This window comes from Chenopodium quinoa, unplaced genomic scaffold (genome assembly GCF_001683475.1).
Source record: "Chenopodium quinoa cultivar QQ74 unplaced genomic scaffold, ASM168347v1, whole genome shotgun sequence".
Classification (NCBI taxonomy): Eukaryota; Viridiplantae; Streptophyta; class Magnoliopsida; order Caryophyllales; family Amaranthaceae; genus Chenopodium; species Chenopodium quinoa.
In genome coordinates this window covers 1,022,285-1,039,118 of record NW_018745080.1, presented here as the reverse complement: position 1 = coordinate 1,039,118, position 16,834 = coordinate 1,022,285, and the positions used below count along the sequence as shown (strand labels likewise).

Below are 16,834 nucleotides of genomic sequence, written 5' to 3'. Positions count from 1 at the left end.
AATTTATTTTCTGTAGTACCTACAAGCTAATTAAGGCTTCAAGGTGGTTATTTTTTCTAGACAATGGTACAAATGAATTTAATCTAACACAATAATGGAAGAGTTGTTTTCAAAGTTTTCACCACAGCTCTCTTAATCTTCAATTCTTTAAAATGGACAGATGAAATAAACATAAAGTATCACAAACTTTGTAAACATAAAATATACATATTCACGTATGTTACTTTGACTACTTTTGATGATTTTTGTACTTAAAAAATACGAAGTATATATATAGTTATGTGGATCTCTTTAAATTCGTCTTAATATATACTTTTAGTTATTGATAATAAGAGATATAGGCAATTAAAGGATGTATTGACAAGCGTGAAATGAGAAATGTTGCAAATAAGACAGATGAAGTATTTTACTACACAGAAACTCTTGTGTACACCAGGTGTATTTATAGTGATATTACTTTTTTTTTTGGTGGGAACGAGGGGCAAGCCCCAAAAAACAAGAGAAAGCTACGCAACTAGAAAGAGAAAAAAATACCAAAATAAAAAGAAAACACAGCCTACTATCCTACTCAACTATAGGCAATTTCCTCGAAAGGCCACTCCCTTAAGATCCTCCAATAAAACGACACGAAGATCCTCCGGGACCGCCTCAAAGATGATCATATTCTGCTCCATGTTGACTCCAAAGTTAACTAACCAATCAGTTACCCTATTGGCTTCCCTGTAGCAGTGCCCGATAGTGACTTTCCACCCTTGTCTTTTAATCAAAGATTTGCACTTTCGAATGATATGAATAAAAGGAGAGTTAGTAGGAATAGGATCTACTAACATACGAACTACCACCTCCGAATCCACTTTGACTTGAACTCTTCGGTGTCCACCATTCCAAGCAATAGCAAGGCCACGCAATACAGCTAATAACTCCACCCTTGTGCAAGTGCATGACCCACAATTGAGAGCAAACACCTCCCGGGCTTCCCTCATATGATTACACCTCCTGCACCAGCTGGCCCAGGATTCCCCTTTGACGCTGCTTCCGTTTGCAAACACTCCCAGCCCACTGGTGGAGCTTCCCATCTAACAAGAATATCCTCTCTTTTCCTCTTACCCCTCTTATCAGCATCCCTATCGTAGGCCTTACGAATATCTCTAACTCGAGCCAAAATGAAACAAGCTTGATCAATAAGAATATTCGCTTCTCTGTTGAAACTTCGAGCATTCCTCCAACACCAGAGCCACCAACAAGTCACCGCAAATATTAAATTCCAATCCTCTCTATCATAGTAGCCTCTAACTCGCAAATTCTTCATAATCCACTCCTTGAAAGGAACATTGAAATCCAAACTATTCACATTCACATCGAGCTTACGCCAAACTGCCGTAGCTGCTTGGCATCCCCACAGTATATGTTCTGCATTTTCCTCTACAAAACCACAAACCAAGCATCGAGGATCCATTGTCATGTGCCTAAAGAACCTTGCTGCGTTTGTCATTAGCCTCTCTCTGTATGCTAACCAAGAAAAAACGCATCCTTTGTGGTACTTGGAGTTTCCAAATAATGTGCCAAGGAGTATCATCTTCATCATTGCTATTTTCTTCTCGGATTAATTCCATTGTCGACTTCAGGGTAAAGCCTCCGGAAGGGGAACCATTCCAAAATATCGTATCAAACGCCTCCTCATCCTCTATAAGTTCAAAGGCTTGGATGGTCTTTAATATCTCACCTGGCATGTAATCAGCGAAAAGCTCAAATTTCTACCCTCTTTGTCTATCCCACATGTCGTAAACTTTAAATCCCGGTGTTTCAGCAGGCGGATCATGAATCACTTCAATGATTAGGGGACCTTTAATAGCCCAATTGTGTTGCCAAAAAGTCGTAGCTTTTCCATTCCCAACAGCAAAGCTTAATCCTTTCATTCTTCAGTACATCAATATTTTCAACAATTCCTTTCTAAGCATTAGAAGAGTCCACCTTAGGCTTGAACATGTCTATGTCGCACCTTCCTCCGCAATACTTATACCGAAGAAATCTCGACCAGAGGGAATTTTTTTCAGCTAACACCCTTCATCCCAGTTTTAACAGAAAGGTCGCATTTGATTGGCGCATAGAACGAAGCCCCAACCCACATTCACTCTTTGGCTTTGCCACTGTATCCCAAGCCACAAGATGAGTCCTTCTCTTTTCCTCGGTACTTCCCCATAGAAAAGCCCTAGTTTTCTTGTCAATTGCATTGCAAATACCTCTATGTACCCGAGCTGATTGCATAGTATAACCCGGGATTGAAGAAATTGAAGCCTGAGCTAACGTTATGCGCCCAGCCATCGAGAGAACTTTCGATTGCCAGTCACCCAATTTAGCATTAATCTTATCCACAAGGAATTGATACGTAGCCTTCGTGACCCTTCCATTTATCGTAGGCACCCCCAAATATTTGCCGAAATCTTCTATGTTCTCCATATTTTATTCTTGACAGACCGCATCTCGCACATCATAATTCGTATTTGGGGAGAAATAAATCCGGGACTTATCTAAGCTTAATTTGCTACCAGAGACTAGACAAAACGAATCCTAGCAACTCTTCATCAATCGTGCTTGCTCCACGTTTGCCTCACAAAACAAAATCAAATCATCCGCGAACGCAAGATTTGTGATTAGGGGACCTCCTGAACTTGCATAAGCCAGCTTCCAACAACCAAAACTAACCTCTCTATCAATTAGATGGGTCAATCTTTCCATACAGATAACATATATGTATGGGGCAAAGGATTGCCTTGCCGAATCCCTCTCGAAGGTGAGAAATAAGGAGTTGGTTCACCATTCCAAAGAACGCTTAACTTAGCCGAAGAGATGCACATCATAACAATGTCAGTCATTTGCTGGGGTAACCTAAGTTCCAAGAGAGAATCACGAATGAAAGACCATCAAAGCCTATCATAAGCCTTTTCGAAGTCGATTTTAACTGCCATATAACCCACCTTTCCTTGCATTCGGCGCATAGAATGGAGCATCTCTTGAACAATTACCACATTTTCAGTAATTTGCCGTTTTGGAACAAATGAACACTGAGTAGGAAAGATCAACTGAGGTAGCAACGGTTTAAGACAGTTCACAATAACCTTAGTCACAATCTTATATGTAATGTTACATAGTCCATCTTGGGAATTAAGACCTAGAATGCATCATTATATTAATGCCTTCTGGAAAACATCGACCTTCCAAAATATCAAGTACCACTTTGATCAAATTTTGTTTGACCACATCCCAAAACCTCTGGTAAAATAGTGGCTGGAAAGCTTTGTATGGGTTCATGCTATGAGGAGCCTTATAAATCTCGCAAATTTCAAACGGCCTAGTAAGAGTTTCCTAATCATCAGTTTCAACGCGAGGGAAATTGTCCCTTAACAGCTCCAGACTCGAGTTTTGTTGCCCTTCCTCCGCGAACAAACTTTTCCAATATTCCAGAATTTCACTTTGCACTTGATCAATTCACTCAGCCACACACCTTCAGCATTCATCAAGGTCTCTATTCGGTTTCTCTTTCTTCAAATAATGGTAGAAAGATGGAAATACTTGGTATTTTGATCGCCATCACAAATAGCATCAGCCCTAGATATTTGAAACCATAGAGTTTCTTCTTGGTCTAACACCTGATTCATCTCCACTCTTAGCTTCTCTTCCAAACAAGGCCCTCCATTCGACAAAGATTTTTTAATGCCCTCTAAATGAGCCATCAGCTCAGCCTTCTTTCTAAAAATATTATGGAATATCTCCTTATTCCATTCTGTCAATTTCCGAGCAAAAACCTTCAAGTAAGGCACTATCTCTTCTCGATTATTCCAATTAGAAACCACAAACTCTTCGAACTTCTCATGATGAAGCCAAGCAGCCTGAAAGCAAAATGGCTTAAACACCACAGGGATGGGGGTAAATCCGGTAGTGCTTATCAAGATTAGACAATGGTCCGAGGTGAATTTAGGCAAATTTCTAACTGCTCCTTCCGCAAACCTCAACCTCCAATCATCATTCAAAAGTCCTCGATCCAGTCTTGCTGATTTGAAGGTGGTGGGAGATAGCCCCCTAAACCATGTATGCGCAGGTCCGGAACACCCCAAATTTATCAAACCATTGGAATTAACCTAATCACAAAAATCTCGACACCTTTTTTAATTTACATCTCAGAACCTCCAACACCCGATCTCTCTGACATATACTTTGTGTCATTGAAATCTCGAGCAAGTAACTACAGACCATTATAATTGTTTTTGATATTTTCAAGTTCTTTCCAAAGATCTTTTCTCAAAGAGTTCTCCAAACTAGCATAAATTGCAGAGAATAGCCGAGGTTCCTCACCTCTTTTCTCAATCTCCACCGTTACATGTTGAGAGTTGTTGTCAAGAAATGTAGCAGACACCTCTTCGTTCTTCCAAAATACCCAAATATCGCCACTAAAGCCTTGATCCTCTACCCTTGTCTGCCCCAAAAATCCAACTCTGTCAATTCTCTTACCATGACCTTTTTATTTTTTTTCATTGTTACAATTCTTTTTTGTCGAACAACTACATTTTCCTGTCATAGTACTCATTCAAACTCACTAATTTTATTATTATTATTATTATTATTATTATTATTATTATTATTATTATAAAAAGGATTTTCAAAAGATTTACATAAAATTAGTGGGAAGCCGAGAAACAATTTGGACCCTCACTCCTTTTGCTATAGCAAAGCTAATCCTAACAAAGATGTGGGCAGCTGCTCTAGCCCCGATATTCTAAGTCTGAAAGAACTTCTGTACCCGCTTAAGCAAAGCAATAGCATCTGTCTCTAATTCTCCCAATGAAGTAAAGGAGAAAGGAATAAAATCATACCCAATTGTCTCACACTTAGCCTGATGCTTTGCACGTTTGCGATGAGCCGCATCTATCACCACACGACCAAGTACGAAATCAGACATCGCAGACTGTGACAAGGGCGATGACCCAGTCAGGCCAACACACATCTAGCCCCTATCCCATGAGTAGAGTAATATGTCCGCAGGACAGATAGGCTTATCTTGCCCACCACATAGCCCAATGTCTTTCCCTCTTATATTTCTAATTTTTCAATAAAATACTAACTTCACTATATTATATTATATGATTTTTTAAAACCAATTACCCTCACTTACCTTTTATTATATTAAAATCAATTACATTGCTTATAATTATATGTTGGTCAATATGTAACATCAAAATTAAAGTAGCGTAAACCAAACAATATTAATTATATGGTAACTTTTCAACATTTTTGAGTAAATTTTAACCCGTATTATATTAGAAGTAATTGGACAAGTTTATCTTCATACACTAGGAACGGATTTGATTTTTACTCTTTCAAAAGAGTACTCCATAAATTTATCAATAAAAAATAGCTAAGATAACTTTTACATATATTGGGATAACTTTTTATTATTCTAGAGTGACTTTACCACACCAATATAGACGTACAATTTTTTTTACATCCGATTTATTCAAATGTTTGTCATTACTATTATATACCATAATACTTCCTTTAGTACATAATATGTTAGGGTTGGTGAGTGCACAGCGGAAGCAAATTAAAGATGTAGAGATTGATAAAATAATTAGGAGAAAGATAAAGGCATAAGTTTTGAAGAAATTGACACGATATTTGACGTGGGAAAAAAAAAAAAAAAAAAAAAAAAAAAAATCACGACGACAAGCACCCAAAATACTCCACTATATGAAAAATAGAAGAGTACAAGAACCCTTGAAAGGGTGAGTATTACAAGAAAACTCAAGGGTGGGTATTACAAGAGAACTCACAAAGAAGTTGTATAAAAATAAGGATAGTGGATTAGGGAGATTATGTGTATGTAGAAACTCCGATCCGATCGTGATATGAATGGAGGGACACTCATAAAGTGTATAGTATTGGAGTATTGGAGGATATGTAGGTGGATACATGCTTGCAAATGATGCCCAACACTACTATTTGTAGGTGATATATGGAGGTGGAAGAAGTGTGTGGAAAATTCTACACACATGTTCTTTAAATTGCCACATAAATCTAGAATCTTCAGGACCATTCACTAAATTGTAAATTCTTTAATTCTCCATCAATTTCTCAATATACGAGAATTTTCTAGAAATTTTTGGATACCTGGAGACATAATTAATTGGGCTTGTGAAATTTGGGCCACATTAACCCAATATAATATTCTTTAATTTCTACTTATTACAGCTACTAAAGAAAGGAGAGAACAACTCAACAAAGTTAGTTGTTTCTGTTTTTTTTTTTTTTCATTTCTTGTTTCGTTTTTTTAATTGGGAGAGAGAATTATTGCTTATGGAAAATGATTTAGAATGATATGATCCCTAGCTATGTTGAGCCTCAACACCTTAATCAACTAAGCTAAATATAGAATTTTAAAAAATTTCTTGAAACTACACTTTGTTCAGAACATTTAAATTAGTTTTTAAGAAACTAAATTTGTTCGAGACACATTCAGGACACGTAGAGATCGAAATGCTGGCCTGGAGACAAATTAAATTGAATATCATACTCAAATATTCAAATTGATACTTCGTAAATTTCTACTCCCTTAATTTCTTATGAATCGCAACAATAACGATAAGCTTTTTTATTTTCTGAATGAAATTTATCCGGTAAGCTAGCCAAATATACTCAACTCATAAAATTGTGATTAACATGATGTAAACGGGAGTTATTGTACATTTGTTTTATTTTTATTTTGATCCTACTCCGTTATTCTATATTGTTTACTAATTTAAAATATGGACTTTTGCTTTTCATAAACTTGAGATTTATTCTTAGATTACCATAAGTTCGAGAATATAGTTTGATCCCACGTATAAGTATAAAAAGTTTTGTCAATTCCTTTTTTTAATAATGTGTGCGTAAAAAGATTAAAAATGTAAGACATACATCCTTCATTCACACAAACAATAGAATTGTTAGTGTATCAATCAAGTTATATTATTGCATAAATTCTCTTACAATCATATGTTATCAAGGCATCCACAAATTAGTCTTGAAAAGGTACTAAACCAAAGACATCCTAGTACACATCTATGCAGTTGACAAAATTATACGAGTACAGCTCAGCGGTCAAATACTTGATACGTACAAACGTAAAGTGCATAGTCAATTGATTACGAAGATTTTGACGCCCTAGAATCAGAATCCTGAGCGGGTGCACCACATGCAGCAGGGTTCTGCTTACCAGTAATGATTGGCTTAACATTTTTACACTCTGAGACGGCAGCCCCACCAGAGAAAGTCAAGTCGATGTCAGAAAGCTCGACCTTGTCACAAGGAACTCCACTGCTGCACAACAGCTTCACTGCCTCCTTTGAAGTTGCACTTCCTCTTACTCTTTTGAAACTGATGTTGCTGAGCTTAACCTTTGATGGTGTCTGAAAATAAAACATATATTAGTGTACAACTAAAGTGTGACATTATAAATAATTGTTCAATTGATAACCTTATCCTTGCAGTGTTCGTAGGGGCAGTACTCTTGATCGATAATAACAGGATTAAGCACATTTTTAACAGTGATGTCCTCAAAATGAAGATCAGTACCAGTTGCTGCATAAGAGCCTCTCCAACTCTTGATTCTAACACCGTTGTCGGTATTAGTAAAGGTGCAGTTCTTAACAATGATACCTTTGTTAGGAGCCTCATTCGGGTACCTACCCATGCTTCCAATACTGATACCATGACCAGGACCACATGTGATACCTTCAATGTGTACGTCGACAGCTCCATCGCCCATAGAGATACAATCATCTCCTGTACCGATCTTTGAATTGGTGACAAACACCCCGTTTGAACGTCCAATGTGCATACCATCTGTATTAAGACTGTCTTTTGGTGCTTCGATAGTTAACTCGTTTAGTGTTAAGTTTTTGCACCCCAAAACTCCCATGTGATATAGCTTGCTGTTCAACGATTTGATCCCGTTTATTTTACTGTTTGTTAGCATGTTGAACCTGAAATTCTGCACACATAGTTGTAATGACATGATTGATTAGGGCTCCTGAATAAAAATATCTAATTATTAATATCCTGTTTCATATTATTTGCAACAATTTAATATAAAGTATGAATAGAAAATGTCTAATTGTTGCAAATAATATGAAACGGAGGTAGTATATTACTATATTATAAATCTCCTAAATGTAACAAAGGTGACATACGTAAGGAAGATTGTTGCAAGAGCCGGTCTTAGCACAATCATTCTGCTTCCACGCCGATTGTCCTTGACCATCAAAAGTTCCACCACCGGATAGACCATTGACAGTAAGACCCTCAACGTTTTCAAACTTAACCCAAGTATCTTGGCCTTTAAACTGGGCTACTTGTGGTGGTGCTTTGAAGTTTCCTCTAACTTCGATAGTAATCGGACCCTTGCAAGGACCCATAAGCTTCACAGCATTCAACAAGAAGGTTCCTTTAGGTACTACAATCGTTGTAGGTGCTTTTGCTGCACATGCTTTTTTCCAGGCACCCAACAAGCCCTGAAACAATATCACATATACATCTTAGTAAGCAAAATTCACGACATTTCAAAAAAAAAACATCATCATCAAGGGGGACAAGAACTACGTTACTTGTCACATGTTGAAGAATAACACAAATCTGAATCAATCAAGAAAGGAAAAATGTACCTGTGTTGCATCTGCATTAGGCTTAGCACCAAATTTTGTTATGTCGACGGCCTTATGGGATCTTACGACTATAAAAAATGTAAAAAACAAGCTAATCAACAATGGGAGATTGGGAGTTTTCATTTTTTTTCTTTTTTTTGTTTTTTTTTTTTTTTTTTTGGGTTTTTTTAAAAAAAATTATTGTTTTTTTTTTTTTTTTGATTTTTTTTTTTTAATTATGATCATAGACATAAACAACTGCTGCTTATATAGTAACAGCTGAAATCCTCCACCACTCAAATGTTGATTCAGTTTCAAGCAAGTTGCTAAATTTAAGCTAAGTTTGTGGTTATTGCAAATTAAAATTAATTTCAGATACTTCCTTTCACCTTGATACACTCCTATCCATTGATAAACTAAACACGTGTTACATTAGTTTTTTTTTTCTGTTGGAACAACATTTGTGTAACAAATTTGCATGTATTTCATAAGGTTTTACGTCATTCCGAGTTGTGTAGTTTAACGACACGGTTATAAGTTGGAGGATTACTCTCTTCGTCCTACAAAAACCTTGTCATTTCTTTTGGACTGGCGTGCCAACACTCAACTTTAACCATTTAAGGAGTATATTTTTAATTATTTATTAGCAAAAATTAAATTACATTTTAACAATATACAATAAAACTGATGCAACAACATTTTCATAGTAGCAGTTGTTGATTATGTGTTATAAAAATAAATTGGTCAATCGTATAAGCCTATGAATAATGCAAAAGTTCAAAGTTAATTAATTTTTGTGAGGAAAGTGACTGTAGGCTTGTAGCACATCCGCACATACCTGTATAATTTTGTTCACGCTAAAGTACACGAGAAGTGCTTGAAAAAATTGAGAATAAATGATTAGTGTCTGCGAGTGATGAAGGCGGCACATTCGTGTGTCCTTTGGTTAGCTTGGTTCATCGCATTGTTTTGTTGTAGCACCATGTACATTTCTTTGTTGTACAACCGTGCATGTTTATGCTTTGTAATTATTGATTATTACGTATGTACTAGTGAACACACTTGCTTGAGAAGTTATAGCTAAATTATTGATGTTGATGTTTTTGATATCAAAACACAACCCTATTGAGAAACCATAAAAATTGGTCAAATTTGCTGCTCTCTTCTAAGTTTTTCTCAAGTATGAGAGAATTATGATAAACACATTCACAAGTCATTGTTAGACAAGCCTTATGTGAGTAATCGAGTCTTGTTAATTGTATCTCACCATACACCTCTAGTCGGTGCTTAATACTTCCTTCGTTTGTTTTAACTTGCAACAATTTCACTGTATAATTTGAGAACTTAACAAATTTTCATATACATTTCTTTAATGATAAATCATCAAAGTTAGTCAAAGTACAACCAGTGAGTATTGCATACATAAAAATTCACAATTTTCTTATAGGGAGTAATTCAGATGGAGCATTTCCTTCCAACATTGGTCCCCATCCAACAGTGCTAAAAAAATGCAAGCAATCAACGTTTCTGCCCTTCCTGGTTCTATGTTGCGCAGTAATACTTGTCAGTTGTCACCAATTTTTTTTAATGTTGTATTTTTAGAGATTATGGCAAAGTAGATTTGAGTTTAAATTCTAAGGAAATCAAAGCGTTAATAAGACTTTCCACAACAGTAAAACTTGGCCTTGTATTATAAAATGAGTAGTAAAATTTTATATCAAGTCTATGAAATCATTAGCAAACTGTTTCAACCTATTCTCAACTCTAATTTGCATTGAAGACTTTAGGATTTAGGAAGATGTAAAAATCGCCAAATATACATCTCGAATCCAAAAATGAAGGTAGAGCTTAGCTTATAAGAGCTACTCCTATCGGAATTTATAAGTTATCCGCTCAATCCCGCCCATAAAGGGCCTAAGTGGCTCGGGAATGATAACCGAGCCATCCTCTTGTTGGTAATTCTCCAGCAAACAAACAATCATACGTGGCACTGCACATGCTGTAGCATTTAGAGTGTGCACGAACTGTGTTGGGGTATTCTTAGCCTTCTTCTGATTCATAGACGGCAATTCTGGGCGGTATCGGATCCCTAACCGACGACTTTGATAGTCCGTACAATTTGAGGCGCTTGATATCTACACATGAAATTCAGGAATCCAAGCTTTACATAAAGAACCAAGATTCTAAGATGGTGAATCAACCAGCATCTTTATATTTTGGAGAGGTGCATATACACAACTACCCCCTATCTTAGAGATATTGCAGAACATGGAGGGGTGGTGAGAAACATAGAACCCGAGACTGGGTGTGTGGAAGAAAGGTCAGAGCGACATAGGTGCATAGCGAAGCTTTACCACAGGAACACAGTTCTCAAAAAAAAAAAAAAAAATGTAATGCAAAAGATAAGAGTGGTAGACATTTAGGATTTGTAGTTCATCCAAGAAACCAGGATTCCATTGATCAAGACTCAAGAGCATATTGTTCCCCAAATTGGTTGTGTTAGAATCTTATATGGTCTTTTACTAGAACCCAAAAGGAAACAAGGCACTATATTACGCTTGAGTACAGTTTTTTTATGGAAGATAACAATCTAGACTTCAGAGGTGGCAAATTGGTCCTTCTGATTGGGATCGGGCTAGGTCCATTCACTAGGCAACATATTCAGGCAGTGAATCGTTTGGTTCAGTTCAAGTCATATTCAGATCTATCATCAATTTGCTTCGCATAAAAATTCAAATCAATTTTGATCAATAAATTTGGTCAGGATGGGTAGATGTCAGGTTGCCTAATTTTGGGGTTCAGGTTTGGACCAGGCTAGTTTGCGTCAAGTCAGATCGTTCCAGTCAAGTCACTTTTGCTTGGTCTAGATAACACTAATGTACTGATTGTCCAAAGCTCAAAATTGCTACTCATTTAACCTATATTCACAAAGATAGAGAAAGTCAACATACCTCACCATAACGTTCCAATCCTGGCATCCATGCTTCCACATCAAACTTACGGAAAGCAGGAGCCCCTAGATCTGCAGATGACATATCCAGGGTTCTGCCACAACCAAAAGTAGATAACAACATTATTTAAGGAGAGAAGAGATAAAGCCACAACATAATTACACAAGAACAGGGTTCTTCCTACTTGAAGTGAAAACCCAAGGCTGTAAAGAGGTCTTCTTCAATTCCAATAAGCTCTTCAAGATATGTATCACTGTCCTCAGGTCTACACAGGACAAACATCTCAACCTTGCTAAACTGATGCACTCGGTAAAGCCCTCTGTATCGATTTACAACAAACTTGTCAGATGACACAAGAAATTCAAAAAGCCTATGTATAATGCATGGAAGAAACCAACCAGGAACATACAAGAAACAATTTATTTGTGAGATGACAATATAACAGGAAAAATTATATCCTTCAAGAATCTGAAAAAAAAAATTAGGAAAATGAACGGTGAAGTTTTGCGCAAACTATGGAGCAGAAAACCAGATGTCAACCAAACCAGAATCTCAAATTGCTGGATTTCAAAAATGAGATGTAGTCACAAGAAGGGATATAGATTTAAAAGTCAAAATAGACAGAAGCAGCAGAAAAGGAAGATATGACTTTTTCAGATTATTTACCTTGTTGCGGCGCCAGCAGCCCCTGCCTCAGTCCGGAAGCAATGTGAATAAGCAACATACTTCAAAGGTAATGATGATTCAGAAAGAATAGAATCCATATGAAGTCCTCCTAATGGTATTTCAGCGGTGCCTATGAGGCACTGATCAGAACCTGAAATAGTATAAACCTGTGGAGGTTTCAAACAAGCCAAACATCAGCTTCATCTTTCAAGTGAGATACTTAGCTCCAACAGGATACAACAACAGCTTTACAAATATGTGAGCAATCACTGGATATGCCTACAAGAAAAAAATTTGGAGCAATAAAGCACAATAAGGCTACTATATGACAAGCCTGACAGATTAGGCACTCCAGAAATCATGAATCAAAACATCATACTGTTGAGGAAATATATGCAAAACATAATCAACCATTACAAAAGAAAATCATTGACAAACCTGTGTATTCTCTGCCCGAGGTTGAAACCCACATTTTTCTACAACAGATGCCCTCACAATTTCTGGGGTTGTCAAAGGAGTAAAACCTCTTTTTGTGACCTCTGAAAGAGTCCAGTTAACAAGGGCCATTTCTAGCATGACTGCTTCATTTTTCAGGTAGTAAAATTTGGAGCCACTAACCTATAATGGGCAAACAGAAGAATTGAATGTAAATATATTGAGACATTATTAGGGATTTGTACACCAACAAATATCCATTGCCATTTATAAAAATTGTAACTGAGATTTTCAAACAGTAATTAAGCAACAATACTGATACCAAGTAAAAAATTCTCTTCAAGAGGATGAAACATAGAATAAAAGTCTAAGTGAATACGGTAAGGGAAACAGAAATCCATTAATATCCCTTACAATTAACATCCCAATTCCCAAATGCACCCACAATCCGAAAGGTACTTATTGCCACAGGAAGAAAAAAAAAAAAAAAAAAAAGGATACAGATAGTTTAGTATGTGTTGAGAAGAAAAATAAGTCAGAGTTATGCTACAACAACAGCTCTCAAGTCAAGGAGATCACATGACATTTAAAAAGGGCTATTCGACACAATAATGAAAAGATACTTCTAGACTCACTTAAAACAGGAAATTACCTCGGCTGCAGCATCGAAATCAAAAAGATCAAGCTCTTTGCCTAGTGCAAGGTGATCCTTGATAGGAAAGCCAAATTCACGTGGCCTACCAACCTACAGAGACAAAAATTAGATATATGTACAAAAAAGGATGGAAAACAACCTTCATTTTCTTAACATCCAACCTCAAGTTATTGTGAAAGAAAATAAGACATAAACTCAGAATCGTATGAACAAAGTTACCATTTTTCTCAACACTGAACAATTTTCATCTCCTATTGGCACATCCGGATGAGTCATATTTGGAATACATTGAGCTTCCTGCTGAAGCTCATCTGTTAGTCTGAGGAGATCTTCCTCCAGGCTAGCAAGTTTTTCCTTCAAGTTCTTACCTAAACGCAAAGCATTACAGATGTTTTCATCGAATCAAGCTACTTTTTACGAGCAACTGCGTAGAACCCTTATTACCTTCTTCTATCAGCTTCTGACGCTCAGATGGTTCCAGTTTTCCTTTCATTTTGTTTGCCACTGCATTTCTTTCCCCACGAAGCTGCTCAACCTCCTGCTCTCTGTGAGCGACAATTAGCTAAATTCAGAAGAAACCTACTCTAGTACAGTAATAAGAAGTCAAGAAATGATACACATACAGCATGATCACTTTAAAAGATTGTGCCAAGTTACACACACACACCATAATAATTAATTTTTTAAAAAGGATGGTGCAGCTTTGAAAGTGGGGTGGAGGGAGGGGGTAAATAAAGAAAATAATATATATTTATTACACTTGTTTACATTAAGTACTAGCAGTTAGCACTCTTAGGAAAAAGTAAGAGTCGAAATGTCAAAAACTCACCCAACCCAACCTAAAAGTAACCCGATTCAGATTTCAACTTGTATATGCATAATAATTTAGCATGACTCAACTTCTAACTAGACCCGGCCTGACCTGACGCTACCAAACCCAACCCAGACACCCAAATCGATACCTCTAGAAGGGGGGGGAACTAGAGAGATACTGAGATACACGCGGAGGGGGGGGGAGGAGGATATGAGGAAGAAAAGGCATGCGATGGAAAGCATAACATTCTTTTTAAGTGAAGAAATCTATTTCAACTTTATCACTTAACAAATTTGATCTCTCCCATTTAGAAACCAAATTGAAGGATTATTCGAGAACTAGTTTCCTTAAAAAGATACTTCCTCCGTTCCAATAATATTGCAACATTGGAACTTTGCATTATTTATCACTCTTGTTTGATCATATAATATGATTTATACATTAATCAAAATATAGTCATGTAGGATCTTGTTAGATTCGTCTCATAATATACTTTCACCATATCAACTTTTTATAATTTTTACTCTTATACAATTATAGATATTTAATATATATAAAATGTGTTTTGGGATGCGTAATTTCATCCTTGTTGCAATATTATTGGAACGGAGGACGTATAAAGGAAAGTCCCCCCAAAACAAACAAAACCTTTATCATATGATTCATATATATTAAAAGAAATTAAAATTATCCTACAAAAGCACAATTCCAAACTAACTTGCTAAAATCTATAGTTTATGACTAGTACCCAAGTCCTCAAATTTTTTTAATTTATTTGAAAGACAAATCCTCAACATGTTATTATAACACCAAAACAAACTTGATTGGGCATCCCAATGATTTCATATCATGTTGATATACTAGAGTTATGCTAAAGATCTACTCAACTTTAGCATCATACCAAAGTCCACACGACAGCATACTTGGATAGGCAGCAAACTCAGCAACCTTGGTATACTAAACTAAGAAGCATAATTTCATAGCTAAATCCCACACACTACTACACCATTTTCAGTTGTGCACTAGTGCCATGGTAAATTCAGCAACCTTACTAAACTACTAAGAAGCATGACCTCGCTAATTCCTACGCACTTCACCATTCTCACTTCTTTACAAGATGGTGCATAAATGCCATGGTAAATTCAGCAACCTTACTAAACGAAAAGGCAAATCTCACAGCTAATCCCTACGCACTCCACTATTTTCAGCAGTAATTAACACTCTCTAAGCATTCAAAGATTCGATATTTGATAAACTGAACACTTACCAAAGTTCTCATCTTACAACATTGCTAGAAACATCAACCGATTTCCAATTTATCATATTAGTCCTCTTTATCTAAACTAACCAATTAACTTAGCAAATGGAATGATAAATTAAAACCAACAATTAAGAAAGAGGCTTAACCTTCTGAAGAGTAAGCATCTTGTCATAAAGCTCAAGAACCAAATCCAAATTAGCAGTAGAATTCCTGTTCTTTATATTAGCAGCAACTGCATCTTTGTTATCCCTAATCCACTTGAAATCAACCGTTGCTTTCCACTGAGTCTTCAACCCTACAACCCCAATAAAAAAAAAGTCCAATAAAAAAACCCCAATTTCAAATTCATTAACTTCAATTAAGAAAACCCAGAAATTATAAGAGAAGGGGGTACCTGAATCAGATGAGGCAGTTGTGGGTGCGGCGGAGGGAGTTGCTTGGGCGGAGGCGACGGCAGAGGAGAGAGAAAATGGGCGAAGAAGTGAAGGAAATGGCAGATGGGGGAGTCTAATGGGGCGAGGTAGAAGAAGAAGGTTCAGAGATGGGGTGGTCAAAAGGGGTCTGAAAATGGGAGGAGGAATGCCCGCCATTTTTAAGGTGTGGAAGGTTGCTCCGCCTAGACATTGCGGTAACCCCATTGTTGATTGTGAAGCTTTGAGATGGAGATGAAGATGTTTGACGGAGTTTTAGGGTGGGGTTTTAGGCAACGGATAGGTAAGGGTTTGATTGCAATATTGTGATACTAAGGGCATCTTTAAGGGTGAACTATTTAATTGTTCACAATGAATAAACAAATAAAGTGGTGGCTTAATGGCAAACCTTTAATGGTTCATGTTGAGTGGTCATGGGTTCGATTGCAGGAGCAAGCATTTCCATGAAAACGACGTTGTTTTGCTGTTGAAGCTCCAGCCGCTGCTTGACACGTTTGCACTGTTTTAAATATATCCGTTGTAATTTTGCAACGGATATATTTTACAAAATACAAATCAAAAAAAAAAAAAAAAAATTACCAACGACTCTATTTTTTTCCCCTCTATAAATAGACACCCATATTGATATATTTTTTTCAACTTTCAAAATTCATTTTTTTCTACTATATTTTTCTCTTCAAAAATCCCCTCTATAATTACCAATATTATTATTATTATTTATACCAATATTAATATTATTATTGTTATTATTATTTTTAATTATTATCATTAATATTATTATTAATATTATTATTATTAATATTATTATTGTTATTATTGTTTTTATTATTATCGTTATTATTATTATTATTATTTTTATTATTATCGTTATTATTATTATTATTATCGTTATTATTATTATTGTTTTTATTATTATCGTTATTATTATTATTATTATTTTTATTATTAT

At 36.1% G+C, this 16,834-nt stretch overlaps 2 protein-coding genes across 3 annotated transcripts; both read right to left on the bottom strand.

Annotated features, from left to right (window-relative positions):
• Window positions 1–6,983: 6,983 nt before the first annotated feature.
• Window positions 6,984–8,869, bottom strand: LOC110709611 (exopolygalacturonase-like). The gene is made up of 4 exons (XM_021887822.1): window positions 8,694–8,869; window positions 8,223–8,543; window positions 7,508–8,023; window positions 6,984–7,439 (listed from the first exon to the last, which is right to left on the bottom strand). Exons 1-4 carry the CDS (start codon window positions 8,814–8,816, stop codon window positions 7,176–7,178), a joined length of 1,224 nt encoding a protein of 407 aa, XP_021743514.1. The 5' UTR covers window positions 8,817–8,869; the 3' UTR covers window positions 6,984–7,175.
• Window positions 8,870–10,338: 1,469 nt separating this feature from the next.
• Window positions 10,339–16,494, bottom strand: LOC110709672 (serine--tRNA ligase, chloroplastic/mitochondrial-like). 2 transcript variants are annotated; one of them, XM_021887889.1, is made up of 10 exons: window positions 15,849–16,494; window positions 15,601–15,749; window positions 13,824–13,917; window positions 13,599–13,747; window positions 13,377–13,469; window positions 12,728–12,907; window positions 12,290–12,456; window positions 11,808–11,942; window positions 11,624–11,717; window positions 10,339–10,807 (listed from the first exon to the last, which is right to left on the bottom strand). In XM_021887889.1, the coding sequence occupies exons 1-10, from the start codon at window positions 16,090–16,092 to the stop codon at window positions 10,541–10,543; spliced, it is 1,572 nt and encodes a 523-aa protein (XP_021743581.1). In that variant the 5' UTR covers window positions 16,093–16,494; the 3' UTR covers window positions 10,339–10,540. The 2 variants fall into 2 exon arrangements, with proteins under 2 accessions (XP_021743581.1, XP_021743582.1); XM_021887890.1 differs by lacking the exon at window positions 15,849–16,494 and having other exon boundaries at window positions 13,824–13,924; window positions 15,601–15,729.
• Window positions 16,495–16,834: the final 340 nt, after the last annotated feature.